General features: G+C 53.8%; 1 protein-coding gene across 7 annotated transcripts in view; it reads right to left on the reverse strand.

The window, feature by feature from the left end:
* SLC45A4 (solute carrier family 45 member 4) overlaps positions 1 to 27913 on the reverse strand; it is a 79612-nt gene that overhangs the window by 24119 nt on the left and 27580 nt on the right. For 4 of the 7 annotated variants that reach the window (XR_006213247.1, XM_042973567.1, XM_042973565.1 and 1 more), the window contains 2 exons: positions 17555 to 17665; positions 13035 to 13712 (listed from right to left, as the gene is read on the reverse strand). Coding sequence is in view for 6 of the 7 variants with exons in the window: in XM_042973567.1 (XP_042829501.1) it covers positions 13035 to 13272 (238 nt within the window). In the remaining variant the exon portion in view is untranslated. Of the gene's footprint in view, positions 1 to 13034; positions 13713 to 17554; positions 17666 to 20136; positions 20409 to 27913 lie in introns of those variants that run through there. The other 3 variants (XM_042973568.1, XM_042973569.1, XM_042973563.1) reach the window with 2 other exon arrangements.

Below are 27913 nucleotides of genomic sequence, written 5' to 3' on the forward strand. Positions count from 1 at the left end.
GGTCGGCTGTCTGGGTCCCGAGGTGAGTGGGGCCCTAGTGGATTTCTGCAGGGCCCCCTCGAGCGCTACGGACACTACAGCCTGCGTGAACTGGGGCAGGTGTGCCTTAGAAACGCCTCCTGCACAAAGGAAACGGGATAGCTGGCTGCTGGGTCTGCTTTTTCAAAATAGGAAAACCAACCAAGAGTGCTATCAACAAAAGGCCCCGGGCCACCGGTACCTTCAGACAAAATACAAAGGTTTCACTGGACCCTTTCGAAGGCGTCATTATACTCACAGGGAACTCCTAGAAAGGCGGCAATCGCATTTGAAATGGAGAAAGTACACCGTTTAAGATAACCTGCCACCTCCGAGGCAAGGGGAGTGACAGGAACACCACCCAACAGTCGCTGCCCAGGTCTAAGCACACCTGTTGGGAGCTCCAAGTTGGATGCATCTTGCAGGAAACACAGTAACACGACCTGTTCAACAACACACGAGCTCACTCAAGGAGGATGCAGGAGGTACACGTGGAGTCCATCCACACACACACGCGCGTGCACGCAAGGTAACCGGATGCGTTTTCACTTTGGATGCAGCGTGAGCCTGTCTCTCCGTCCTCACGGGCGCTGCGTCCTGCCGACTTCCAACCTCACTCACACGGAGAGTCAGCGGCACGGGCTGGCAGCAGCTGCAGGACAGGGCACGGGGCTCCCGCAAGGGCAGGGCACAGATCCGGCGGGGTCATGTTCCGACTGCCACCCGGGCCAGCACCGCCGCCAACATCCCCCTCCCTGAACAATCCAGGGTGTGGAAGAAAATGACTAGCACTTAAAGCACTCAGACTTCAAATGTTTTCCTTAAGGCAGGCTGTTAAAGGGTAGTCTTTTCCCACAGGAAGAAAAGGTGGGCTTCGAATAACAACAAATCATAGCCTGGGAATCCTGGCTCACATTAAGCTACAATGCAAAGGGGGAGAAGCCTGGGGTTTTTTTTATTAGCAGACATGCAAAGACCGCACATCAAGCTTTACCCTGCATCCTGGACCAAGTAGAGAAGACAAAATCTCACTTTCCCCACGAATTAGGATCTTGTAATGATAACCCAGTTCTGAGTCATTAGTCAAACTGAGAGGCCGCAACTTTTATATGACTTTCCTCTTCCCTGGAGGAGACACCCTAAAGCAAGAGGCAAACGACGAGGGGGGGGGAGACATCGCCTTCCCAGGAAGGGTGCTGGATGGGAACAGGCCCAGGAGGGGCACGGCCACCTGGTCTTCAAGCCAGGGCCGTGCAGGGCTCGGGGACAGGTGCTTCCCCAGGCTTACGGGTGACCGCACGTTGCTACTGGATTCTGACCACCCAGCAGGCGCACAGACCCGCGCATGCGCACACAGGCGGCACAGACAGCGCACCTACCGGGCCAGGCGCGCGGAGGAGCGTTCTGCAGCAGCTTCCGGGGCAGCCCCTCCTGCGCCCGCAGACCACGGGGCAGTCCCTCCTTCCGAGAAGGGCTGAAGCCGCCTCAGCACTAACAAAACAAACACCGGAACACGGCCTTGGAGGTGCCGCTCCGACGTCCTGTATTTGAATCTTTGAGCCCGGGGCCTGAGAATGCAGCTTTAGAAGTCCCCTCCAGGGACCCCCGGGTGGCTCAGTCAGTTAAGCGACTTCAGCTCAGGTCATGATCTCACTGTTGGTGGGTTCGAGCCCCGCGTCGGGCTCTGTGCTGACAGGTCAGAGCCTGGAGCCTGCTTCGGATTCTGTGTCTCCCTCTCTCTCTGCCCCTCCCCTGCTCACTCTCTGTCTCTTTCTCTCTCGAAAATAAATCATCATTAAAACAAAAGCCCCCTCCAAAAGCTGAACTGTTCAGTAAGTGGGGTGGGTATACAGTGGCTAAGAAACCGGCTCTTGGACAGCTGAGGAAGGGATGGCAGGGACTCTGAAGGGACCAGGGACAAGCCGCAAGACCGATGGGAAAATCCCAGGAAGAGCAGGGCTGGGCCACCCGGCAGGCACCAGAGCCACCGCAGACAGGCTTTGTGCTTTGACCTGGAACTGGGATCTTTATCCCAGAAGAACCGCTTTGGATGCGCCTCAGGAGCCGCTGCTGGAGACAGCGAGTCACAGAGCCATTGGTCTCGTGTCTCGCCTGTGGGGAGTCTCCGGAAGGAGGCGCAAGAAGCTGGCTCTGCCTCCGGGGATAAACCTGGAGATTGGGGGCAGGAGGATGGAAATCTCAGTCTGAAAAATTGGGACTTTGGAAATCTGAGCTTGGTGGAAATGCTACTGATTCAAGAGAAATCAAATTTAAAGACACCCTCCTCCCACCCCCCAAAAAAGGGGGTGCCTGGGTGGCTCAGTAGGTTAAACATCCAACTCTTGATTTCGGCTCAGGTCATGATCCCACAGTCATGGAATGGACCCCAGACGGGCTCTGTGCAGAGCACGGAGCCTCCTTGAGATTCTCTCTCTCCCTCTGCCCTTTCGCCCCCTGTTCACACTTGTTCTAAGAAAAAAAAGGGGGGGGGTGCCCATGTGGCTAGGTCGGTTGAGTGTCCAACTTTGGCTCAGGTCATGATCTCACAGTCTGTGAGTTCAAGCCCCGTATTGCGCTCTCTGCTGTCAGCACAGAGTCTGCTTCACATCTGCTGTCTCTCTCAAAAATAAACATTAAGAAAAAAGACAGCCTCCCCTGTGAGCAAGGGTTCAGAACCACAGTGGGTGCGGACTGCAGGCTGAGCTGGGTGGGCTCCATGGACAGTGCTCAGGGGCTGCTGGTGGACATCTTCCATGGGGAACTGAGTGTCCCTTTCATGCCCACGCTGTGCCCTTCTACAGCCAGCCGGACGCCTGGGGCGCAGGGCCGCGAAGGAAGGGTCGGCCCCACACCATCCCTCCGCTCTCCCTGCACCCCGTCCACCTCCTCTGCTCCCCCACTGAGCCCCCCAATTCGGCAGCACCCGTGCCAGCACCGGGGAAGGACACTCACTTCTAGTCTAGAGCCCCCTTTTAGAGAAGGAAGCAGTTGTTTGAGACCTGACGTTTTACCCAGCCAGGTAAGCAGGGACAGCAGCTTTCCTGTGGCAGAACTTCCGCGTGCTCTGTGGTGCTCTTTCATTTACCTGGTGTTCAGGAGCGCACGTCCCTGGAGAGCCACACACACACACACACACACACACACACACACACACACACACACAGTTTAGAGCGTTTGGATTTAAACTGGCACTTATCAAACTTCTTCACCTCTTGTGGAAAAAGTTTGGCATCTGACTCCCCAGCAGGTCCCCGCAGCAAGTGCGCAGGCCGAGGGTCCCGTCCTTCACAGAATGACACGAGGACACATGGGCTCCATCGTCATGGAAACCGAGCAGTCCCGCCAAGTCCATTCGTCACCACACGTGCACTTAGCCGAGATCACAGGAGACAACGCGCAACCAAAAATAAAACCCGCAAGACCCACGTTTACCGTGAGAGGAAAACAAAGCTGTGCGGCTGCGAAGGGTGCGTGGGACGACGCCTGGAAGGCCCCGTTCCTCTAGGGGGTCCAGCCCACGTGACAAACAGAATGTATGGAGCAAAACAAATACCGGAGTTAGAATCCTAATTTCTCCAACCTGGGACTGCAGCCGGCCAGCCCAGCTGGCTTCCACACCGCACCACGAACGTGCCTGGCTACCGGCTGGGACGTTTCGACACCGCCTTTCCACACGGGACGTTCAGCACGGGAAGGAAAAGCCGCAGCGGAAGGTGGGGAATCCAGCATCGAGAACAGACCGACAGACCATCGCTCTCCGCCGTACCGGGACCCGGGAACAGACGCCGGTTCCATAAAAGAACGTGAAGTTCTCGCAAGAACGAAAGTTTACTTGGTGTGTCACCTGCTGGAGCTCCAGGGCGTGGTGGCAAGTGCCCCAGGTGACAGGTCACTGGGTCGCTGGTCCATGCGGCCACGCCCACTCGGCTTCCCCGGGAATGTGGGAAGCCGCGGCACCACCCGTGGGGCCGAGCTTACACCGACACACACCCCAGGAAGGACGCGTTCACCTTAAACATGGGTCCCAATGGCGATTGCTTACTGGACTTTAAACGCGGAGATGCTCTGCAGACCCAGGCTGCCTGGGTCCCAGACCAGGGGACGGGAGCCCCTCCCAGGGGAGGACATGAGTCCTTGTCAGGTGTCTCCCTGCGCCCCTAACATCTGCCAAGCCCGTCTGGCTGGCTTTCAGAGGACGTGTTCAGATCCTGCTGACACATTCAACTATGACAGTTATTACTTCAACAAAACAGAAGGTACTTTTGTGAAAAAGCCACCACTCTTCGGGATGCCACAGAATTACATCAGGCCTAAAAGACACCAGAAGGGCTGGCTTCCGGCAACAGGTGCACCGCGCCCGGGTGCCCAAGACAGGGAGAGCCCGGACTGAGGACGCGGACACCTTGCAAGCAGGGCACTGTGGAGCTGCTCGGCCAATCGGGGCAACCGCTGGCTGGGGAGGCACGCTCCGGTGTCCCCCTGACGGGGCACGGCCCCCCGAAGATGGGAAGAACTCCACGGCTCGCTCCGAACCATCTCTGCGGCCTCAGAACAAGAGCACGCGGCAGCGCTCTCCTCGCCTCCCGGAGAGAGGCCTGCTCGTCCTCAGTGGCCACCGGCACGGACTTCTGTGCAGTGGACAGCCAGCAGGGAAGTGACAAACCCTCCCACCTTCGCGCCATCAGGGACCACGGTAAAAATCATCACGGGCATCGGCACGGTCATTCCCCGGGGACGCCGCGCACAGGACACATCCTCTGAGCACCAAGTCACAGCCACCTTGGCCACATCTGTCCTCTCTGCTGGGAGGAGTGGGTGGAGGGCACCGTGTCGTCTTTTTTTTGGTTTAAGTTTATTTTGAGAAAGAGTGTGCACGCACAGGAGCTGGGGAGGGGCAGAGGGAGAGAGAGAAAGAGAGAGACAGAGACAGAGCGAGACAGAGAGAATCCCAAGCAGGCTCCATGCTGTCAGCACAGAGCCCGGTACGAGGCTCGATCCCAGGAACCATGAGATTGTGACCTGAGCCGAAATCGAGAGTCAGACGCTCAACCGACTGAGCCCTCCAGGCGCCCCACCATGTCTCCCCTCTGTGTTGGGGACGCCAGCCCTGTGGTTCACGAGGCCCCCCACCCCACGGACCCGCGGTGCCGGCAGGAAGGCCAGGAGGGGTTGAAAGGCCCACGCAGAGGGAGAAGCTGGCATCACCCGACGACGACACGGAGCAGCTCCGTGGGGCACCCGGCTCAGCAGCCGCAGCGAACAGAAGGCAAGGGCCCCCGTGTTCACAAACCGGGCAGGGCTGTGGCCAAGCCCACGGCTCCCACCGTCAGGACAACAGAACAGCACGCCAAGTATGCGGAAACATTTGCCAGACGCTCCCGGAGACCGAAGGGCGCCCGTCTCCCCGCCAGCAGCTCAGCTGGGCGACCTGAGACTCTTGGTCCCTGCTCCATCCTGGGGGGCCCCCAACTGAAGCAGGTGCGCCCGGGGTGTCCCAGGGCCACGGGGAGGCTCCATTCGGGGGCAGGCACGCGCTGACGCGAACACCTAGCTCCGCGAGGCCCCTTCCCCGGAGAGCCCCGAGGCTTCACCCACGCGCCAGACAGCCAGGAGGCCGGGCCTCGGGCTCGGACGGGCGGGCGTGCGGGGCAGGGCAGCTTCCTCCTCGGCAAGTCCTTCCTTCGGCGGACGCAGAGTGGGCGGCTCCACGCCGGCGTGCGGGAAGCGTGAACCTGCCCCGAGGGGGATCACGACGGCGGGTGACGTGTGGGAACACGCGAGGAAGGGTCCCGGGTGCCCACGGCGAGTCTGCGGACAGCTGGGCATCCCCGCAGGCGTGAGCTCCAAGCGGCCAGATAAATGAGCCCGGCCGTGCCTCGTCACGTCTACACCGCCACCCGCAAGTGAGCAGGACACGTGCGGGAGTGGCCCGGCGTGATGGCGTCACCTGGCGGGCGGAGCTGGACACCCAAGGGGCTCAGGGCGGGGAGAGCGGACGAGGTTAAGCGCCTCAGACAGACTCCAGTCCAAGCGCTTCATCCACACCAGCTCCGCGGGCCGTTTCAGAGAAGGCGGTGCGGGGACCCGCAGAGGTACTTAAGGCTACAGAGACGCAGACCGCAGCACAGGCTCCTCCGACAGCCAGCAGCTGGCTGGAAGGCTCCCCCCACCCCCCCACCACAAAGAGGGTCAGGAAATCTGCGCCCCGTGAGCAAATCATGCAAATGAAAAGCCAGAAACAGCCTTGCACAGAGCAGCTAAGCAGTCACACCCCCACAGCCCAGGTCCAGAGCTAGCTTCCCTGAGCCCCTTAGTTCTCGCCTTCGGTGGGGGGGGGGGGGGGGGGGGGGGGGGGGGGGGGGGCCTCTGAATTCCACAGCATCCGGCCTCTCCACAGCCAAGTTCAGCTTCTACAGGCATCAAAGGTACCCCGAGACAGACAGCCCAGAGCACGCTGGGTCCCAAGGCCCGGACCCCCATCTAACCCAAGCAGGGCGGCCAGCTGGGAGGAGGGGCAGAGGAGACAAAGGGGCCCAGGAACCAGCCTTAGGCCAGGGGACCAACCCCAAGGTTGAGGAGGGGCGGAAGGCCCTTCCTGGGCACAAGAGCTCCGTCTGTGGGCTGGGTCAACAGCCACCGAGTCGCAGGACGGCCTCGAGGCAACAGGCCGTGAGCGCGCACTTCTCCGCTGGGGGCCACTGCTGCACCTGTGCCACTCGCCGCGTTTCGTGTTCAGTTGGGCCACCGCTTCTTGCATTTTAAGGACAGAGGATGACGCACTCAACCAGACGGCACCAGCTTAACAACCTCAGAAAGCTGCCACAGATGAATGGCCACACCCTCAATGAGCTGCTCCTGGACGAAAACCACTTTCTTCCCAAGTTTTATGAACTCACTTCCTTCTCATAGTTTCCAGTTTCCAGTGATCTTCCAGGGGAAGTCCTCAGAGTTGGGGAAATCAACCTTACGAAAGATTTGCCATCATCTGATATTTTAAAACACCAATTAGAACGTAAGCTTCTGTGTCAAGATATTTATCACTACAAGCACATTTCTTCCAAAGCACTTACACACTGTCTAACGTGAAGAGTATTTTAGAAGTAATGGGGAAAATACTAAATGTTCTAGGGGCACCTGGCTGGCTCAGCAGGTGGAGTGTGAGACTCTTGATCTCCAGGTTGTGAGTTTGAGCCCCACGTTGGGTGTAAAGATTACTTAAATATAAAATCTTAAAAATACACACACACACACACACACACTAAATGTTCTAAACTGAAAGGGGTGAAACACCATAGTCAAAAACCTTAACAGAGCCCACATCCCGCTTAGCTATTGCCTTGTAACAAATCACGTGCCATACAGTGGCCGAGAACATTTGCTATCTCAGTTTCTGTGGGTCAGGAACCTGGGCACGGCTGGGCTGGGTGGTCTGGCTCAGGGTCTCTCCCACGGCCACAGCTGTCTCAGGGCTGGGAGGGGTGGGAGGGGGAGATTGGCTGCTATGCTCACCTGCTTGACTTATGCAAGGATTCGGTTCTTGCAGGCTCTGGGACCTAGAGCCTTTAGTCCTTGCTGGCACTTAGCTAGAGACTCCCTCAGTTCCTGGCCACATAAATCTTCCTGACAACAGTGATTCAGCAAAGTAGACAAGCCACAAGGGCAAAGGAACCGGCCTTCTGACCAGACAGAAGCCACACTCTTTTGTGATCTAGTTACAGAGGTGACATCCACTCATTGTTGCCATATTCTATTGGTTAAAAGAAAAACCTCAAGAGGGGAAGATTACACCAGGCCAAGGAAACCAGGTTGGTGGCGGGGGGGGGGGGGGGGGGGGGGGGGGGGGTCGTCGGGGGGTCGTCACTGGGGGCCATCTCAGAGTCTACTGACCACTGCAGGTACCCCGGGGCTTTGGGATCCCATTTACACTCCTCCTGAGCCCTCTCTGCAAATTTATTTATTATAAATAAGATCATTTCTAACAAGTGACTTATTAGAAATGATTTTATTGGGAAGGAGAAATTTTATTTTTTTTTTAATTTTTTAAAATTCTTTATTTATTTTTAAGAGAGACAGAGAGACAGCACGAGCAGGGGAGGAACAGAGAGACAGGGAGACACAGAATCCGAAGCAGGCTCCAGGATCTGAGCTGTCAGCACAGGGCCCAATGCGGGGCTCAAACTCACAAACTACAAGTTCATGACCAGAGCCAAAGTCGGACGCTTAACCGACTGAGCCACCCAGGCGCCCCAGGAAGGAGAAATTTAAAAAACCATGTGTTAAGCTTGACCTTAAGAAACCAGAAAGAGAGTAAATTAAAACCAAAGTATGCAGAAGAAAAAATGAAGAACATAAATTAATAAAATAGGAAATGGACAAACAATAGAGAAATCAATGAAATAAAAAGCTGAGTTTCTGAAAAGATAACATTGACCCATCTGTAACCAACGTGACCAAATAAAGAGATGATACAAATTATCATCATCAAGCAAAAAGGAACATCACTACAGACCTTGCAGACATTAAAAGCTACTCCAACTGATAAGTGAGTTTACTAAGGATACAAACTCAATATAAAAATTTGGGGGGGAGGGGGTAGCTAGGTGGCCCAGTTGGTACAGCATCAAACTCTTGATCTCAGGGTTGTGAGTTCAAGCCCCACATTGGGCATGGAACATACTTTAAAAAAAAAGTTCTTACATTTCTATATGTAGTGATTTACAATTACAAATGAAAATTAAGGGGTGCCTGGGTGGCTCAGTTGGTTGGGCATGGACTCTTGATTTCGGCTCAGGTCAGGATCCCCAGGTCATGGGATCAAGCCCTGAACTGGGCTCTGCGCTGAATGTAGAGCCTGGTTAAGATTCTCTCTCTCGGAGCACCTGGGTGGCTCAGTGCAGTAAGCATCCAACTTTAGCTCAGATCATGATCTCACGGTTCTTGAGTCTCAGCCCGGCACTGTGGGCTCTCAGCTGTCAGCACAGAGCCCGCTTGGGAACCTGTCTCCTTCTCTCTCTGCCCTTCCCCCAGTTGCACGCTGTCTCTTTCTCAATAAGCATTTTAAATAAATAAATAAGAATAAAGGGTAAATAAAGTCAGAGAACCTACATCACCCAATTTCAAGATGTACTATAAAGCCACAGTAATTAAGGCAGTATGGTATTGAGGAAAGACAAACAGACCATCGGCCCAGGACGAAGAGTCTAGAAATAGACTCATACAAATGTAAGCTGTTAGTTGTCAACAAAGGGGCCATGGAATTCAATGGGAAAGGACAGTCTTTTTCACAAATGGTGCTGGAACTGGATTTCCGTTTACCAAAGTGAAGGGGGGCCCTTCAACTCCTACCATACACAAAAATTAACTCAAAATGACTAAGTGACCTAACTGTGAGAGCTGAAACTACAAAGCAAAACATCCAGAAGAAAACATAAGAGAAAATCAGTATGCCCTTGGGTCAGGCACAGATTTCTTAGTTAAAACAAAAAAAAAATAAAATACAAATAATTGATATACCGAACTTCATCTAAATTAAAAACTTTTGCTTTTAAGATACCATTAGGACGATGAAAGGGAAACCACAGACTGGGGGAAAACATTTGCAAACACCTGCCTGACAAAGGATTTTTATCAATAATGTATAAAGAACTCTTGTAACACAATGAGACAAAAACCCCAACTAAAATATCAGACAGAGTCTGAACACACCATTCACCTAAGAGGATAAATGAATACTCAGTAGGGGCACCTGGGTGGCTCAGCCAGTTGGGCATCTGACTCCGGCCAGGGTCCTGATCCCCCGGTCCGTGAGTTTGAGCCCCGCATCGGGCCCTGTGCTGACAGCTCAGAGCCTGGAGCCTGCTTCGGATTCTGTGTCTCCCTCTCTCTCTGCCCTCCCCCACTTGTGTTCTGTCTCTCTCTCAAAAACTAGTTTAAAACCATTTTAAAAAAATGATTTCACGAATACCCAATAAGACACTTAACATCAGTATTCATTTGGGAAATGCAAATGCTGCCAGGGAGGTGAAGAAACAGGTGGGGAATGGCCTTTTCCTTTAACAGCAAACCTGCCCGGCCACATGACCCGAGGGTCCCGTGCCCAGGCCTGCTCAGGAGAAACGAACCGCGCGTCCACACAAAGACCTGCAGGCGAATGCTCGGAGCAGCTTTAGTTACGACCGTCTCCAAATGGAAACAACCCAAAAATGTGCATCAGCGATGAGTGGATAGACAAAAGAGGGTGTGTCCATCCCGGGGACGGAGCCCGCATTCCTGCAGGAAACCTCGCGAATCAATCACAGGAGCACTATGCTACCCGACAGGCACCAGACTACATACTCTGATCCCATAGTAGACGAGACTCCAAAGAGAGCTAACCTGTGCCAGCGGCAGACTGACGGTGGCTGGGAGTGGGTGGATGTAAGGGCCGCCGGGGGGCCCTTCGGGGTGATGGAAACACACCTGGTCTTCACAGGTAGTTCCACAACCGCAAACGTGGATCAGGTGGGTTAAATCATCCACTTAGAGTGGAAGAATGCGACCGTTTCGATATCGGCTTCGATAGTTGTCAATACATAAAATCCAATAATAAACACCGTACCTCTGGGCATGGCAGACAACTTTTTAAGAAACTCAGACTCGAATCAGAGAAAACTGCGATCACTACGTTGCCCCTCAGTGGAAAGCCCAACCCTGAGAAGTCAGTCGGGCCTCGTTTCTGGACTCCGTGTAAGCCCAGCTAAGAACAACTCACGAAGAACCATTCCTTCCACCTGTAAAGATCCCCTGCATCCCCCAGCCACGCTCTCCTCCCGAACGAGTCCCGGGGCGTGCCGGGGGTCAGCACAGGCCCCTCTCACTCTCCCCTACCCTGGACAGTCATCATCTCCAGAGGTTTGCACTCAGCAGACACACCTACAACTTTCAAAAGCTGCCATTAGTGCACAGAAGACGTATGGTGTAAACAGTAAGATGTGTGTTTATTACCCCAGATTATCCAAAACTGATGCAGGTCTCCCATAGCACATTAAATACTCAAACCCGAACGATGAAATGTGCTAAGTTGTACAGAAATGGGAGAGCCACAGCCTGTCAAGTGAACATTCCACGGAGAAGTCAGTGCCGGGGTTCTAAGCCGTAGGACACATAACCTACCACGAAGAAACTGGGAATAACAACCCCCAAATCTGTACTCACACAACAACTTAGTTCTCAGTACCCAGAGCTTCCGGTGGTCTAGAGGCCGTCTGGAAACGGAGTGTGAGGAGACTCGATTTCTGCTTGCAACCAACCCACCTAGAGATGACCTCAACTGTGGGCCAAACCCAAGTCCTCACATACTGAAGGGACAAAATAAATGTCTGGTAAAATTAATGGCCACTGGACTCCCCCGAGATCTGGCCACAAAGCCAGTCTTCCGGTATCTTAAACCTGCCAAGACCCCTCCCTTCCAAGCGCCCTCTGCTTGCTGTCCACACCGTCTACCCAGATCCCCCCCACCCCGGCACTGACGGGCCTTCCGTGCCAGCCCCTGCGAGCTGGGCACCCCCCGTGAGGGTCTGCAGTCACCCTGCTCCCTCCTGCTCACAGCCCTGTCAACTATCTGGCCACTTCCCCACCTCCTCCACCACCACCACCACCACCACCACCACCACCACCACCACCCACCGCCACCAGAGGCAGGCAGCACGAGAAGAGACGCGGTGTCCCGTGCACCCTCAGGTTCCCGTCCACCCTCAGGGTCCCAGCGTGCGGTGGGCCCCCAAGGAACACGAAGAGCACAAATGCAAGGACAGGAGATCAAGAGTGACGAACGCTCTACTGGCCACTCACGCTCTATCGTCCCCCACACGCTCGGAAAGCTCTTAGCCTTGTCTGAAGCCTTCTCAGGACATTGTTAAAGACGAAAGAGAAAGCCCGGGGTTAGAGAGAGAAAAAGGCGTTGAAGGATGGTAACCTCATCACCGAGAGAATAAGTTAACATGCTAGGCACGTGCCAGGACGCAGGGGCGCGGACGGGAACCACCACCGGTGGCAGTGTCGCCGCTGTGACGGGGGAGGAGGTCTGTTCCCCCCTGACGGTGCCATCAGAACGGGAGGAAGCGCCACCACCTTTGGACTCAGGCCCCTGAATAAGTGATCCGCGGAGCGGGGCCTGGTCAGCGCTCACCCAACAAGAAACATTATGTTTGGAGAGAGAAATGTTCCTAAAACAACCAAAATGAGCAGATACTATGCGTATGTGGAATCCCGGAAGGAACCAAGGATTTTAAACAGCTTGATCCCTCACCCAGAACTCTTCCTTAGACAGCAGGGAAAACCAAACTCCGACAAAACTCTACAGGCCTGAGGCACCCCAGCGGTAATCTGCAAGGAACACCAGGGTTGTTTCCTCATACTAGGCCTCGTAGCGGAGTGGAACTCTGCGAACTCCAGGATTTCTGGAAATGCCCATCATTCAACCACTGGAGTCCACACGAAACTGAGAGTTAGGTAGTCCACAACAAGACGGCAACGGAAAACCATGTTATTCGGGGTTATTCTCACGTTACTCTCGTCCCAAGCGCTTGCCTTGTCGGTCTGCAGCAAGATCCCCTTTCTCGGGAAGGAAGCCAAGCAAGAGGCAGATGCTCCCCGCTCGCCCGGAGGACACACCCGGCTGGCGACCGTGTCTGGGCGGCGGGGGCGCGGCAGGAGGTACGTCAGGGAGACGGGCTCGCTCAGATGAGAACGTATCAAAGCTGACTGCACGCACTCGAGCGCCCAACCACCTCTTTGCCAACAGCTACGTCCACTTCAGCATCCAAGGACCACCCCCCTCCCAGCCGCAGTTTAAACCGGGAGGAAAACAACGGCCAGAGTGGGTTGAGGAAAGCGAAGCGCGGGAGGCCGCTTCCCGGGGCTCTCGACACTTTCCAGCCCGCGGGGCGAGCTCCGGGTGCCGACGTCCGCTCCTGCGTTCGAACCGCCGACGCCGACGCTCAGCGCGAAGGACCAGGCCAGGCACGGACGGCACTTACCAATCTGCAACAGGATGGGAGTGACCAGCGCCGTCTCCATGGCGTAACAGAACTCCCTGCCGAACATCACGGCCCCGTGCATCACCCACAGGCGCACAGGGATCCGGTCTATGGACCCCTCGCTGATGGTCTCGTAGTGGGTGTCCTCACCTCCGGGCTTCTGCAGGTCTGGCAGGGGCACAGGTAAGTCTTGAACTTGCATAGATTCTGAGTCGGCATTTTGCGGAGCCATTTTCATTACCACCAAAAATATATATATATGTGTGTGTGTGTATATATATATATATATTTGTTAATATATATATATTTTCTCTATCTATATAAATAATGCTATCATATATCTTCAAGGATAAATTAGGACACCTTCTCCTTCTGCTTCAGTTGTGTTCCTCCGGCAAGTGATGCTTATATCCCTCTTTGTACAAACAGAGATCTCTCCACTTCTCACAATCGGGTGAGACACGCAGCAGAACAGAATGATTTTTGGTTGGATTTTAAACATATGGCTTGCTGGTTTACTGTGAATTAGAGTTAAAAATCCATAATTGCCATTCAGTTAATACCAGTTTCATCATTATTATTGAAGAGGTGCTGAAGTGATTTTTCTTGCTACAGAGAAGTGGGAAGGTGACACAAAAAGGTGGTCCGCCGTTGCTCCCCATCGAGTGACTGGTTGATCTGCAAAAGAGGAAAACAACCCCACCAGAGAGTCAGCCGGGGGCGGCCGCCACGTGGCCTCCCACCCCTGGCTGGCCAGGCGCTCCACGGACTGGTCCTCGGCCACCTGGGAGACCCCGACCTCAGACCGCCGCAGGTCTCTGGTGCTTACTCTGGGTCAGCTGCAGAGAAAACAGACCCCAGCTCCCAGAGAAACATCTTCTATGGATCTAATCCTGGGGCAGGATGAAGACAGGACAACAGAGGGAAGCCAGAGCAGAAAAAAAACGAGCAGACAGAGGAAGGCAGCTCAGCTTCCGCTCCCGGGCCAGCAATAACCATCAGCAGACTGGCCGGCAGTGGGGGTGGAGGGGCGGGGGGGGGGGGGGGGGGGGGGAGGCGGGGAGGCTGGAAAAGGAGCGGAGATGCGGGCCAGGAGGTGGAAAGCGGGAGGGTGGGTACGGCAAGAACGGGGGGGTTTTGCCACCTAGAGCGGGGACATTCAAAGTCCACCCAAAGGCAGCTGAGTTCTTGCTGTGTGGGCCATCTACAGCGGTGGTCTTTAACCTTTTCGGGTCATGAAACTTTCTGATGATCAAATCAAAGTTACGGCCCCTCTCCAGGAAAAAAGTACATGCATCCCGAAGTCTGAATATCACACGTGGGGGCTCACAGACTCCCGACCCACACACCTTCCTAGGGGTGTGGGACTCCCGACCCCATCCTGCACTTACCCTGCCCTGGTCCCTACAACCCAGCTTTGTGATGCATTCCCTCCCCAGAGGAGCAGACCACAATAAAGCATCGACTGCCTCGCATTTAACTCGAAATTTCCCCTTAGAAAGGTTTTAGGAAAATGCGAGGCGAGACTAAGGATGCAGTTCTGCCCATGCACTCTGCTGGAGTCCGGCCTCCAGGAACTGGGGTTCTGTTCAATCTGAAGTGAATTAAAAGAGGGGACCCTGTGGGGGCGCCTGGGTGGCTCAGTTGCTTGAGCGTTCGACTCTTGATTTCGGCTCAGGTCATGATACTGGGGTTGCGGGATCAAGCCCCACGTCAGACTCCACACCGGGCGTGGTGCCTGTTGGAGCTATTCATTCTGTCTCTCCCCCACTCACCCCTGCTCCTCCCCCTGCTTACACACGCGTGTGTGCTCACTCTCTAAAAAAGTTTTAAAAGAGAGGGGACCCCCAAATCACACAAATGGTGTTCACGTCTTTTTTATATTTAGGTAGGTCTGTGAGTTGATATCCTACCAGAGATTTTCAACAAAAGGTTTAAATAAAAATGTTTCTAGTTACTATTCACATAGCCAAAGATGATCTTAATTAGTGCCTTCTCCCTTCCCCCGAGAAGGAATGAGAAACTAAGGGCCACTTTCACTCAGTGCCCCCTCAGAGAGCCCCAGGGCGATGGCAGGTCCCCAACCTTGGGCAAGGCCGGGCTGCCCTCCCTCAAGGGCAAGTTCTTCCCCGCCACTTCACCACTGTGGGGCTGCCTCCCGGCCCCCTTCGTGCAGCAACATCCTTGCGGACCGCACGTCCATTGCGTGTCCGTGTGTCCTGACTGCACGTGTGCCCCTCACGGCCCCTGAACGCCACTACGCTTCACACTGAGGATCCCCGAGCTCGAGACTTCTTGCAAATTTTCTAAGTGTTCCCTACCATATAATATCTGCATTAAAACCACGGTTTTCTAAATAAATTAAAAAAAAAAAAAAGCCCACGGTTTCTAACCTCTACCTTTTTAGAAAACATACTATGAAACTGCTTCTTTTCAATTTTTATAACACTTATTTATTTTTGAGAGAAAGAGTGCACATGGGAGAGGGAGGGAGAGGGAGGGAGAGGGAGGGAGAGGGAGGGAGAGGGAGGGAGAGGGAGAGGGAGAAGGAGGGAGGGAGGGAGGGAGGGAGGGAGAGGGAGAGGGAGAGGGAGAGGGAGAGGGAGAGGGAGAGGGAGAGAGAGAGGGAGAGAGAGAGAGACAGAGACAGAGGATTCAAAGTAGGTTCTGCACTGTGAGCACAGAGACCGACATGGGGCTCAAACTCACAAACCTTCAGATCCTGACCTGAGCCGAAATCAAGAGTCAGCTGCTTAACCAACTGAGCCACCCAGCCGCCCCTATGAAAGTACTTCTAACACAAAAAGTAAACAAAATGATATTGAAAACAAAAAATCACCCAACATTAACAATTACCAAACCAAGGGGTGTCTGGGTGGCTCAGTCAAGCATCTGACTTCGGCTCAGGTCATGATCTTGCCGTTCATGAGTTCAAGCCCCGTGTGGGGCTCTCTGCCGACAGCTCGGAGCCTGGAGCCTGCTTCGGATTCTGTGTCTCCCCCTCTCTCGGCCCCTTCCCCACTCACAGTCTGTCTGTCTGTCTCTCTCTCTCCCCACCCCCCTCAACAATAAATAAATGTTAAAAAAAAAACAACACAAAAACACCCAATTACCAACACCTGCTGTTCTTACTCTCTATCCCCACCTGTGGAGCGATTCCCAGCCTAAGAAAACGAAAGGAAAGAAACCCTTTTGTCAACCTGTGATTCTTATGCCAAAAATAGGGTCAATGATTTTAAATGCCTTATTCCATCCACCAAACAAGACAGATGATTTTTATGCGAAGAAAGTATGTCCAGACATACTCTGGGCTTTTGTAAAAGCCCAAACTGTCCGGGTTTTTTGGGGCAGAAATGAGTCATCGGTTTTCTATGAATCTTAGTGATTTCATTACAAACACGAGACCCTTTAGCTCCATCCCAGTGCGCTGTACCCACGGCTGGGGCCGTCCCGAAACCCACGTCTGAGATAAGGCAGTTTCCGCTGGGGCCGTCTCCGCAACAGCTAGAAGCCACGCTCCACATGGAACAGACTTGAGCTGTTTTAAGGCAGTGGTTCTCAACCGGGGGCAACCGTGTGCCGCCGAGGACACCAGGCAGTGTCTGGACAGACTGCTGGTTACCACAACTTGAGTAGGGGCCAGAGACGCTGCTCAGCACGGCCCCACAGCAGACAAGGATCCAGCCCAAAACGTCAACTCTGTCAAAGCTGAGAAACACTGTTCTATGGTTATGATTAAACAGGGAAAAGTCTCCAGAAATGCTGAAACGTGACACTTTATGTTATTACATTTTGAATCAATCAACAGGACCAGATGTGGCAAGGTCCACATCCTGCCCCGTTATGGACCCAATCAGTTGCTGCTCAAAGCAGACAGGACTCCAGCACAGGCGGGCTCCAGCCACACTCTCCCATAGCAGGAGGTGGCCTCTGGGATCCGGTCTGGGAAAGGGAGAAGGGTTCCAGCTATTTCCCCTCGAGAGTACACGATTCTCTGGGGGAGCTCTAAAGAAAGCCCCACCTGGCCTCGGCCCCCCCCCCCCCCCCCCCCCCCCCCCCCCCCCCCCCCCCCCCCCCCCCCCCCCCCCCCCCCCCCCCCCCCGCACCATATGTTCAGAGAGCATCCCTGGGGACCCTTCTCCGTCTCGGCCCTCCCCGGAAGACTGGCCCCACCCCCCCACCCCGTGAGAGGAGCTCTCACAGCCACCCTGGCCCCGGGGAAACAGAGAAACTCCCACGGAAGAGGCCACCACCCATGTCCCCACACCTCCCGCTGTGCCTGGCCACACGGCAGGAGCCCGGTGAGGTTACAGAGAGACTGAATGAATAAATGAACGAATGAATGAGAGCCGGCCCACCAGCCGACCAGTACGCACTAGGGGCCGTGTACACTGGAAAGCCACCCCCGCCCGCACCAGCTCTCGGAGAGCATCACGCCCAGATGGTCGGGGCGGCCCGCTACCAGGGTCAGGCCTCAGGGAAGCCCGCGTGAAATGGCATGAGCGTGGTGTGGGGTTTACCTGTCATTCAAGGAGTCTAGGCATTAACACAGCTGGCTTCCCTTCCTCAAGCCGTGCAAACGCAGTGGCAAGTGGCAAGAATAGATTTTACACAGGCAACTTCACTGTCATCTATATTGATGAAAATGACAAATATCGTTAGCATCTTCGGTTAGTTTGACTTTAAGCAGCAGTTAGTAAATACAAAACTCCAACCGCGTCTCACGGCTCTGTGGACTCACCACGTTAGCATCCCCAAGCCGCGGTGGGAATGCCTTCACAAGTTAGCACCAATTCCCAGAGTCAAAGCTGCTTTCCAACCAGTAAGTTTAAATGAGGCCGAACTAACAAAATCCACTCACGTCAGTGGACGCTCGGGTTCCTCAAAGGTTTGACTAACCTGGCTTACAGTCAGACACCTTGAAGATAATGCCCAACTGCTAATCAGCAAGACAGCACTTGGCGAAGCCACTGTTGCCAAACACTCCTGCAAGCCCTGGGGATTTTATAAGCATTTTAGGGGATGACACAAAATAATTTAAAAATAAAATTTCAGCCTCATGCACTTAGCAACACGAGCATTAGCTACGTGAACAACTAAATCAGAGACCGTGGCAACCCAGCCTGTGAGGGGAGAGCCAGTTAAAGACAGAAGAGCCAATGCAAGTTATTTCTGTTAAAGAGCCACAGCTGAAGGGTCCATAGTACATGGGAGATGTAGTGGCCTAATCGGATAGGTTTGAGAACACCTAGCACATTCCGTAAAGACTCCGAGGCTACGCATACAGGCTGTAGAATGCTCAGCTTGGCCATTAGTTCCCAGTGAAAATCTAGTGGGAACATTTTAGATCTCAGATTCATATTCCTGTGTATGGTGTGAGGCAAGGATCTACCGTTATCTTTTCCCAACGATCATCCGATCATCGCAACGGGATGTATTTGTAAGTCCACCCCCAACATTCTGAGATTCCTCTTTATCATACATCAAATTTCCATCAGTACTTGGGTCTGTTTCCCTGTTTTCTATTCTGTTCAACTAGCATGCCTGTCTGCCCATGTCCAGTAACACTGCTATTTCCCCACATGTTCCTATTTATTCTGGCATGTTTGTTTCAAGTATATGAACTTTAAAAGCTTGACTAGCTCAGGAAAAACAGTATTTTTTGTTGGTACTCTTATGTGATTCCATTAATCTTATAGGTCAGCCCCGAGAGAACGGCCATTGTAGGCCGCCACATTGCCCTGCTGGAGAAGGAGGGCTCTCGCTCTGTTTGTCTGAGACCACGTCAGTACCTCTTGCAAGAATTTCGAAATACTCCTTCCATGAGTTTTCCACATTTCTAGGTAAGCCTCTTCCTAACAATCTTTACCTTTTTTGTGGCCAATGTAAACGGGATTTTCTCTTCCCTTATATTTCCCAACCAGTTAGTTTGCCTACAAGACGGCCAGTAAGTGATGTCCACTCATTTGCTCAGGTACAACTTACACGTAGGAAGATGTACCATGTTCATTACGTTTCGACAAATTTACGTCAAGACACAGGACATTTCCAATGCTCTGCAAGGTCCCCGTGTCCCCCTTCCTGTGTAATTAAGGCCACTGACTTTTACACTTTAATTTGATAATCTAATTCTTTAGTGTCTGCGTGAGAATGGACAAAAAGGCCATCACCAGGTTGACAAACGTACTGACCATTACCAAAGTAACCAAACCACCACGTGCAGTCCCCAACTTGGAGGCACAGAGGGTGATGTTCCGAAGCTCGCGTGCGCGCTGTGTGGAGCCGGATCATCGGCTCCTCAGACAGGAATTCGGGGTCCCTGCCGGTCTGAACTGAACTAAATCACAGCACTTGTGCAGGAGTGAGGCACAAGGGCCAGGTGGCAGATGGCTGCACCTTTCCTGGGCATAAAAAGTCTGCGGAAGAGTCTGAAACGGCCTCCCCTCACTTCTTGTCTAGGGAAAGGAATGGAAAGAACCTTTGAGAAGGACAGGAAGGAGCTGGAGCACCGCAGGGCTGGGCCACGTGGCTGCCCTGCCCTGACCCGGGGCCTGGGTGCCGGGGGAGTCATGGCACCGAGGGGGGCGATCGGGTACCCGAAAGCCAGGTTTACTGCCCACAAAGCGAGGCACGGGAAGGACTCTTCTAGCTCGCAAACTGTCTTCTCTAAGGACGCTGTTTTACACAAATGCTGGGGCATTAACCAAAATGACTAAGACCATTGGCATGTTATGTTCCCTTCTGAAGTACCTGGTTTCACATGCCCAGGCGAAACCCTGCCACGGCACTGAAGCGGCTTAAGACCCCAGAGCACGGGAAACCGCACATGCCTAAGAGCCTGCCGCGGAGCCCAAGAACGTGGACAGGTTGTGACCTCCGACTCCGGAGTCTCCTATTCAGAAGGGCAGCAACACCTCTCAGACGGGCTTCCCCGAGCAGAGAAACTCTGGAGCCCAGGGACCGGCAGCGCGCTCGAGGACAACAGTTTGGTTATGATCTGCAGATGCACTTAGTGAAACTACAATTGTTCCAATCAACAACTTCCTCTATTGTCCTGTTTCTAATTTAGGAGTAACCGATGCCAGAACACGTGACTTCCTACCATTCGCGATGTGGAAAGCCGCTGTTAACTGAATGCCATCAAAAGTTAACTGCAGCGTGATTTCTGACAGGCACCAGGAGCTTGGGTTCGACTTCGAGATTCCACGCACAGTCGACAGCCGCGCGACTACAAAACCCGCGGAGCCACAGCTCCTGGACAACGGTCGCGGGAAGCGGGGCACGCTTGCAACGCACCTCAAATACGTCCCGCCCCTTCCACGCCGCCCCCGCATGCGCACGGGCACGCATGCGCGCCGGCAGCACTCCGGGCCCTGGAGGTGTGCCGCGAACGCGTTACGGCGGCCCGTCTGCGGCCACGGCTGTCTGTTTTGTACACCCACCGGTTAAAAACAGGCATCCCTACCCTCAGAAAATCCACCGATCTGCTAACATTTTTCTAAAACGTCATCAACTGTTAACCTCCAATGACCCTGTAAAATATTTACTAGTACGGTCCCCTCCGTTACCATCGGCCTGCCTCCCTCCCTCACCAGATGACCATGGCAAAGAATACCAACCTACAGACAACATAAGAGCCAGGGAAACCAAGCAGACAGCAGTAGATGATAAGGTCTACTTCGGGGTGCCTGGGTGGCTCGGTCGTTAAAAGCGTCAGACTCTTAATTTTGGTTCAGGTCACGATCACACAGTCATGGGATCGAGCCCTGTGTGGAGCCTGCTTAAGATTCTCTCCCCTCTCTCTTCCCCCTCCCCTGCTCGAGTGTGTGTGCTGGCTCTCGCTCGCTCTCGCGCTCTCTCTCTCTCGGAGATGATCAGATTTTAGACCAAGAGCATAAAAAGACGTAAAATTTAATCAAGCAAGTCTAAAGTATCCTTGATAAGAAAGAAGCATTCTGGCAAATCTGTTTATAAGGTTATTTCCTGAAAAGCATTTAAGAAATCCCATTGATTTCCAACATAAAATCAATGTTGTAACAAGACAAGCCACAGATTGAGAGAAAATATTTGCAAAAGACACATCTCCAAAATACACAACAAACTCAACAATAAAAAACCGAACAATTTGATTTAAGAAAGGGCAAAACACCCAGAGACAGCTCACTAAAGACGCATGGATGGCAAGTAACCACACGGAAAGAAGCTCTACGTCACGCAGCGTCAGAAAACTGTAAAATACGAGATCCCGGCACACACCTCTGGGCGTGGCCGGAGCATGCGCACGGACAGCACCTGTCGGGGAGGCCGAGCAACAGGGGCGCGCGCTCAGGAACAGGGACGCGCGCACTCACGGCTCCTGGGGACGCAGAACGGCGCAGTCACCTTGGGAAACAGTTCGGGGGTTTCTCACAAACCGAACGAGCTCTTCCCAGCTGATCCAGCAATCACGCTCGCTGGCATTTACCCAAAGGAGCTGAAAACTTCTGTCCACGCGAGAACCTGCACGTGGATGTTTACAGTTTTATTCACAATTGCCAAAACCCGGAAGCAGCCACGGTGTCCCTCAGCAGGTGAGTGTTTAAATAATCTGTGGTCCAGCCAGACAAGGGGATGTTGTTATTCAGCATTAAAAAGAAATGACCTATCAAGCCACGAAAAGATACGAAAGAACCTTAAATGCACATTGCTAAGTGAAAGAAACCAGTCCCCAAAGATTGTATGACACCGTGGAAGAGGCAAAACCGTGGAGACAGTAAAAACATTGGTGGTTGCCGGGGCTGGAGTGGGGTGGCGTGGGGGAGGGTGGAGACGGCAATTTCAGGGCAGTGAAACCACTCTCCAGGACACCACAATGGTAGAGACGCGTCGCCCGGCTGCCCAAACCCAGAGTGCACAGCAGCAGGAGTGAACCCCACGGCAAGCTCCGGACTTGGCCTGATGACCAAGGGTCAGGACCGGTTTGTCAGTTGTAACACAGGAACCACTGTGGTCGGGGACGCTGGAGACGGAGGCGGCTGAATGTGTAGGATGACGACACATGGGAACTCGGTACTCTATGCTCAGTTTTGCTATGAACCTAAAACTATTCTAAAAAACAGTTCACTAATAAGAAAAAAATGTGTGGGGCGCCTGGGTGGCTCAGTCGGTTGAGCGTCCGACTTCGGCTCAGGTCACGATCTCGCGGTCCGTGAGTTCGAGCCCCGCGTCAGGCTCTGGGCTGATGGCCCAGAGCCTGGAGCCTGCTTCCAATTCTGTGTCTCCCTCTCTCTCTGCCCCTCCCCCGTTCATGCTCTGTCTCTCTCTGTCTCAAAAATAAATAAACGTTAAAAAAAATTAAAAAAAAGAAAAAAAAGAAAAAAATGTGTGTCCTTACAGAAAAAAAAAAAAAGAAACACACAACCAAAAACATCTGACAAAAAAGGAACCAAGAGGTGGTCACACTGAATGTTCCATCCTTCAGAATACTTTCTCACACCTGAAATTACCTGCCTTTGGGCATTATAAGTGTCACCTGCAGAAACCCAGGCTTGTCTCCTCCCATCACTCAGTGCCTCTATTGTCTACGAAATGTGGGCTCAAGAAATACAAAGTTAACATGAATTTCAGTTAGGCGTCTAACTCTGTGGTGTCCTCAAATGTGTGTGGCTGCTCCGAGTGTGTGACCCCCCCCCGCCAAACTCCTCTGAGAGGGGATTAGGCCGTGAGGACGGAACCCTCACTTATGGGATCGGCGCCCTTATGAAAGCCACCCCACAGCTTTCTGGCTCCTTCCACCCTGTGAGGACACAGCAAGAGAGGGGCTATGACCCAGGAAGTAAGCCCCTGAGACAGAAAGCTGGTGAATGTGGTGACACCCTGGCTGGACTTCCAGCCTGCAGAACGGAGAGAAGCGTCTGCTGTTTCGGAGCCCCCCAGGGTGTGGTTTTGCTACGGGAGCCCGTGTGGACGGAGACCGTGTGAATCGGTCTGGATCAGGACAGCCGAGGGAGTTCACTCACAAACGCAGACCCAGGCCTCCACCCAGTCCATGGACCCAGATCCCTGGCGGACCCACGCACCTGCACGGCACCCACACCACAGGCAGGCGGGACACGCTCACAGCGGGCACGATGACCGCACAGCCCAGCACACGGCGAGGTTACCAGCTGCACCCCTTCCAGTCAAGCGTCCTGCTTTGGACAGCACGTCAGATGATCAAAGGCTTCACTAGGACTTAAATCTTTTCATAACCCAGGCTTTGAGTGTTCTGTGTCACAAGGCACAGTCGAGGACACTCCGGAAACCAAACACGACACGTGTCAGACCTGACGTCCGTTTTTACTTGGCTCCTTTGGATCAGCTTGCTGTGAACTGGGTGTCATTGGTAAAGGGAGAGCCGTGTGTGTGTGTGTGTGTGTGTGTGTGTGTGTGCGCGCGCACACGCACTATTCTGAGCATTAACAGACTGAAGCAAAGGAAATGTGGAAAGGGACCCCCCCCCCCCCCCGCCCTGGGAGCAAGGGGATGAAAATATTGCTACACTTTTAACAAGTCAGTGTAATTAAATGATTTCTCAGTGGATTCCCTGCAACCGCCAGCAGGACAGGACCAACCCCTGGGGCCCCAGTGCTCCTCCTGGGTGCCTCTCTCTCTCTCTCTCTCTCTCTCTCTCTCTCGCTGACCAATGTCTGGCCCTCCCCTGCTGGACAGTGCTGGCGGTCTCCTCCCCTGCCCTCTTACACAACCTGCCACCCGGCCCACACACCCACCCCCTTCCCACACACCTCCAGCAGAGGCCAGGCCGCTCCCTCCCATAGGTGGGTAGGGCGCTGCTCAGTATCACACCCCCACCCCCACCAGAAGCTCCGGGAGGTGGGGACAGGTCTGCAGGACAGGAAGGAACGGCTCCTGCCCACGCTCCTCCCTGTCCACCTGAGTAACTCAGAGCCCTGCTTCCAAGACACTGGCAGCACAGCCTCCGCAGGAGCCAGTCAGGCCCCGCCGGCCTGGGCGCAGCCGGCACCAGCTGCCCACCTTTCCCCCTGCCCTGGCACCCAGGTAAAGGGAGGGGCACTTCCCACCGGAGGCAGGCGGCCTGAGCGGACAGCCGGCGCCCATCACTACCGGCTGGTCCAGCGCCTAGCCAGTGGAGGCGCTCAGACGGCTGGAAAGGAACGGATTCATATGAGCGCTGAAGGTAGAGGGCCAGACCAACCCTTAATTACTCCATTAAAAAGAGAAAACTGATCTTTAGAAACCTCTCCCTTTTAGAGAAAGGAGCAACATAAGCACAGAGCTCAAGGCAAATCCCTTTCTCTTCTGAACAGGAAGCAGACCGGTGTGCCAACGCTAACAAATAGCTGAGATGATGTTTTTTAACGCCTTAAAACTGGCATGTTGCAATTCAAGTAAACTTTCAAACTGCACACACTACTTAGGGCGTTTTTTTTCTTTCTAAGGCACCACACCTCCCAATAACTTCTGAGGAATGACTATGCTTTTAACAGTATAGTTTAGGGTCTCCCGGGATGTGACCTGGGCTCCTGGAGCATAAAACACTGCACGGCCACATTTCACCAGACCACCAGACCCGGCCACCCGCTGGGGCTCTTGGTGCCGAGTCTGACGTCAGTGCAGTCTAGCGGACTTGTCCCAGCCCAGCTGGAGGCCTCTGCTGGGCCTGCATTCCTAGTGGGACACCAGGGAGGGCACCGCTGGCTCCCACTGCCCCAACCCGGGCTCCACAGCAGCTTAGAGCAGCCTCCTGCGCTGGTCTCTCCAGCCCACCGTGAGACCTGTTACCCCAGGTGCAGGCGGGGATCAAGACGATGGGACACAGCAGGAGGACAGGTGAAGTCATCCCAGGCGCTGCGCTAAACGAGAGGCAGGAGTCCCAGCTGCAGTGCTCCCCAGAGGGGCCGCCCTCCCCAGCACGCTGGCGTAACCATGCACACACTGGCAGGGAAATGCGGCGGCAGCAGAGTCCTTCCGGAAAGACAGTGACCTTCTAGTTGCGGTGCAAGATGCTGATGGGAAGGCTGCTATGCCAGGATTAACACTATGGACTCACAGGGCCCCAGAGTTTCTTTGCTTAGCACACCCACACCCGCTTTTCCATCTGCAAAGGAAAATGTCAGAACTGCCAAGAGGGCTGCTGGACCCCACCAGGAATTCCTAGGGCCACGGGGCCAGGGCACGGGTACAGGTTCCTCACGGTCACAGACCTGCCCAGACATCCAAGAACTGCGTGTGTCTCTTAGGTAACACCCAGTGGGACACGGGGGGTGAATCAAATGGGAGTGAACAGCAAGCACCGCGACACCTCCCTCCTGACTCCATTCCAGAAGGAGCCAGGGGGGCGGGGGCCCTGGGGAGAGCCTTGCGTGTGTGAACCCAGCTACGCGGACACGGCGTGGAAGGCACCGCGTTCCCACGGGACCCCGCGCCCCGCCGTCCTCTTCCCTCGAGGCAGCCGCCAAGCCTGTGCCGTCCACAAGCACGGGGCCAGGTTTAAACATGCAGGAGCAGGGGCGCCTGGGGGGGCTCAGCCGGTTACGCGTCTGACTTCGGCTCGGGTCCTCATCTCCCGGTTCATGGGTTTGAGCCCGCGTCCGGCTCTGTGCTGACAGCTCAGAGCCTAGAGCCTGCTTCCGATCCTGTGTCTCCCTCGCTCTCTGCTCTTCTCTCTCTCTCTCTCAAAAGCAAATAAACATTAAAAAAAAATTTTTTTTAATGCAGGATCAGGCACTAAAGCTACATCAGATGACTCGAATGACAGTCTACGTGACAGCAAATATTTCTAATGTTGAATCAAATCAAAGTACTTATTTTCTCCCCAAATTTTAGGGGGCAAGGCGTTAGGATCGACATCAAGCATCTCTCTAAACAGGATTCCTTTGCATCTTGCACTAACACTGTTCCCTAATGTGACGGAGAACATGGCCAGCATCCAGCACCCAGGAAGCAGGCACAAGAACATTTAGGAGGAAATTACGCGGAAAGAAGGACGAACTGCCCCAGAGGGAACATCCCTGCAACATTTGCTTTACGCTAAAATACAGACTTTCTCCTGTGACTTTTTACCTTTGATCTTTAGATAGTGTTCCCAGATTTGCAGAATCAACTCAGTGCAACGGATTTTGCTTTTTAATTAAAAAGCAGTGAGTGGTTCCACCACCCCCTCCTTCTAAATGTTCTAGCTTAAGCCACTGGAGTCAGATGAAGCTTTGGCTGCCATGGAAACAAGAGCGTGCCTGTCCGCCACGCAGCTCCGGGGACCCCTCCCGGGACCCCTGCAAGCGCAGGGAACCCGAGCTTCAGGACCGCCCGCGATGCCAAGTGGGCAACCGCTGCAAACGCTTGTAGGGTAAACCAGTATTTCTCTGAACTTGCAATCCCGTCACCAGGGGCAGAGCCAGGTACACGGGAACTCTGCCAGGAAATGGGAGACAGGCAGGCTGCGGGCTGCCTGAGGACACTCGTAACCACCAAATGGGATTAAAAAATAAGAATAAAAATTCCTCACATTACATACATATAATCAGGAACTGACCTCAAAGACAAGGGCGTAATTAAGGAACACCACTAAAGACTGCCAAGACACAACGAGCCTTTTTGATGGTATTTATATGTAAAATCCAACCAAAGCGGTTTCCAGGTTCTGAATTTATCCTAAGGCAAAAAGGAGGAAGTGCCACAAAAGTTACAAGCGCTATGAATTCCTTCAATTACTTCAATTTGGCCCGTGGATCAGGTGAAGACAAAAGGCCCGTTTTTAAAGGGAAGTATGAAATATACTCACAACAGTAAAATCAAAGCTGGTTTTCTTAAAAATGGTAACGTTTTGGCTAATGAGAACTTCGGGATGGCTTTATGTATGGCCCAGAGTTCAAATTACTCTTCCTTTCTAACAAGTAAAACAGCATTAACGAAACCACCGTCCTCCACTACCCTCCGTGCACCTGAAGCCAGAGCCGTGGTCAGGGATCCACAGACGCGATGGGTCACGTCCGCGCCATTTACAAGATGGCACACATCGCTGAGCCGCTCCGAGTGTCTACGCCCTTTCTAACCCCCTCCATCTCACAAAGCCCTTATGGCACCTACAGGTGGTTCTACATCAAGGACATGGTGGTCCCAGGAGTTCCACGGGGGCGCCCTGTGTGCGGGCCCCAGTCCGGAGACCCCGGGGAAGGCAGGGCGAGGAGGAGAGGGGCAGGACAGCCGCTTCCCCTGCCCCTCCTGTCTCTGCTCAAGGAAGTGGCTGCTCCAGCGACAAACTCCCACGGAAGGGGAAAGTGGGGACGGGGCCTGCTCCCAGTTTCCTTAACAGCGCAGATCACACGCTGCCTCTAACAGAGAGGACTGACCCCTTCACCTGGTGGCCCGCGATTCTCCGTGACTAAGAAACCCAGTTTGGTACCTGACTGACTAACCCTTCTGCCATCTGGTGAAGTCAGCCATTCGGAAGCAGGGCTTCCCCCGGATGCCGGCGGGCTCAACTGTCCAACAGGGACTTCGTCACGGCAGCCCGGCACCACTGAAAGGGCGTCTGGAAACCCGAAGCCGTGGTCACTAGGTATTAAAACGTGGCTTTAAAACGTGAGACCCTTCGACTCCAATTCCCTCTCTGGACCTCGTCAGGAGGAAACAAAGGCACGGGGATTACACCACTAGGAAACGGGAAGGGTCCGTACATAAAGGGTGGTTCGTGCAGACACGAAATCATGCGGCGTGATTCCCTGTTGATACGGAAATACACCTAATATTAAGTGCAAACAGGTTATAAATCAAGTACGTATTATGATCATAAAAAGCTAAAGTTTTTTTTGAGGAATGGATACAGCGAAGAGTGTTATTTCTGGGTGATTTGTAGTTGTGTTCTTTCTGCATCAGGAGGA

The sequence above is a fragment of the Panthera tigris genome, chromosome F2, assembly GCF_018350195.1.
Source record: "Panthera tigris isolate Pti1 chromosome F2, P.tigris_Pti1_mat1.1, whole genome shotgun sequence".
Taxonomy (NCBI): Eukaryota; Metazoa; Chordata; class Mammalia; order Carnivora; family Felidae; genus Panthera; species Panthera tigris.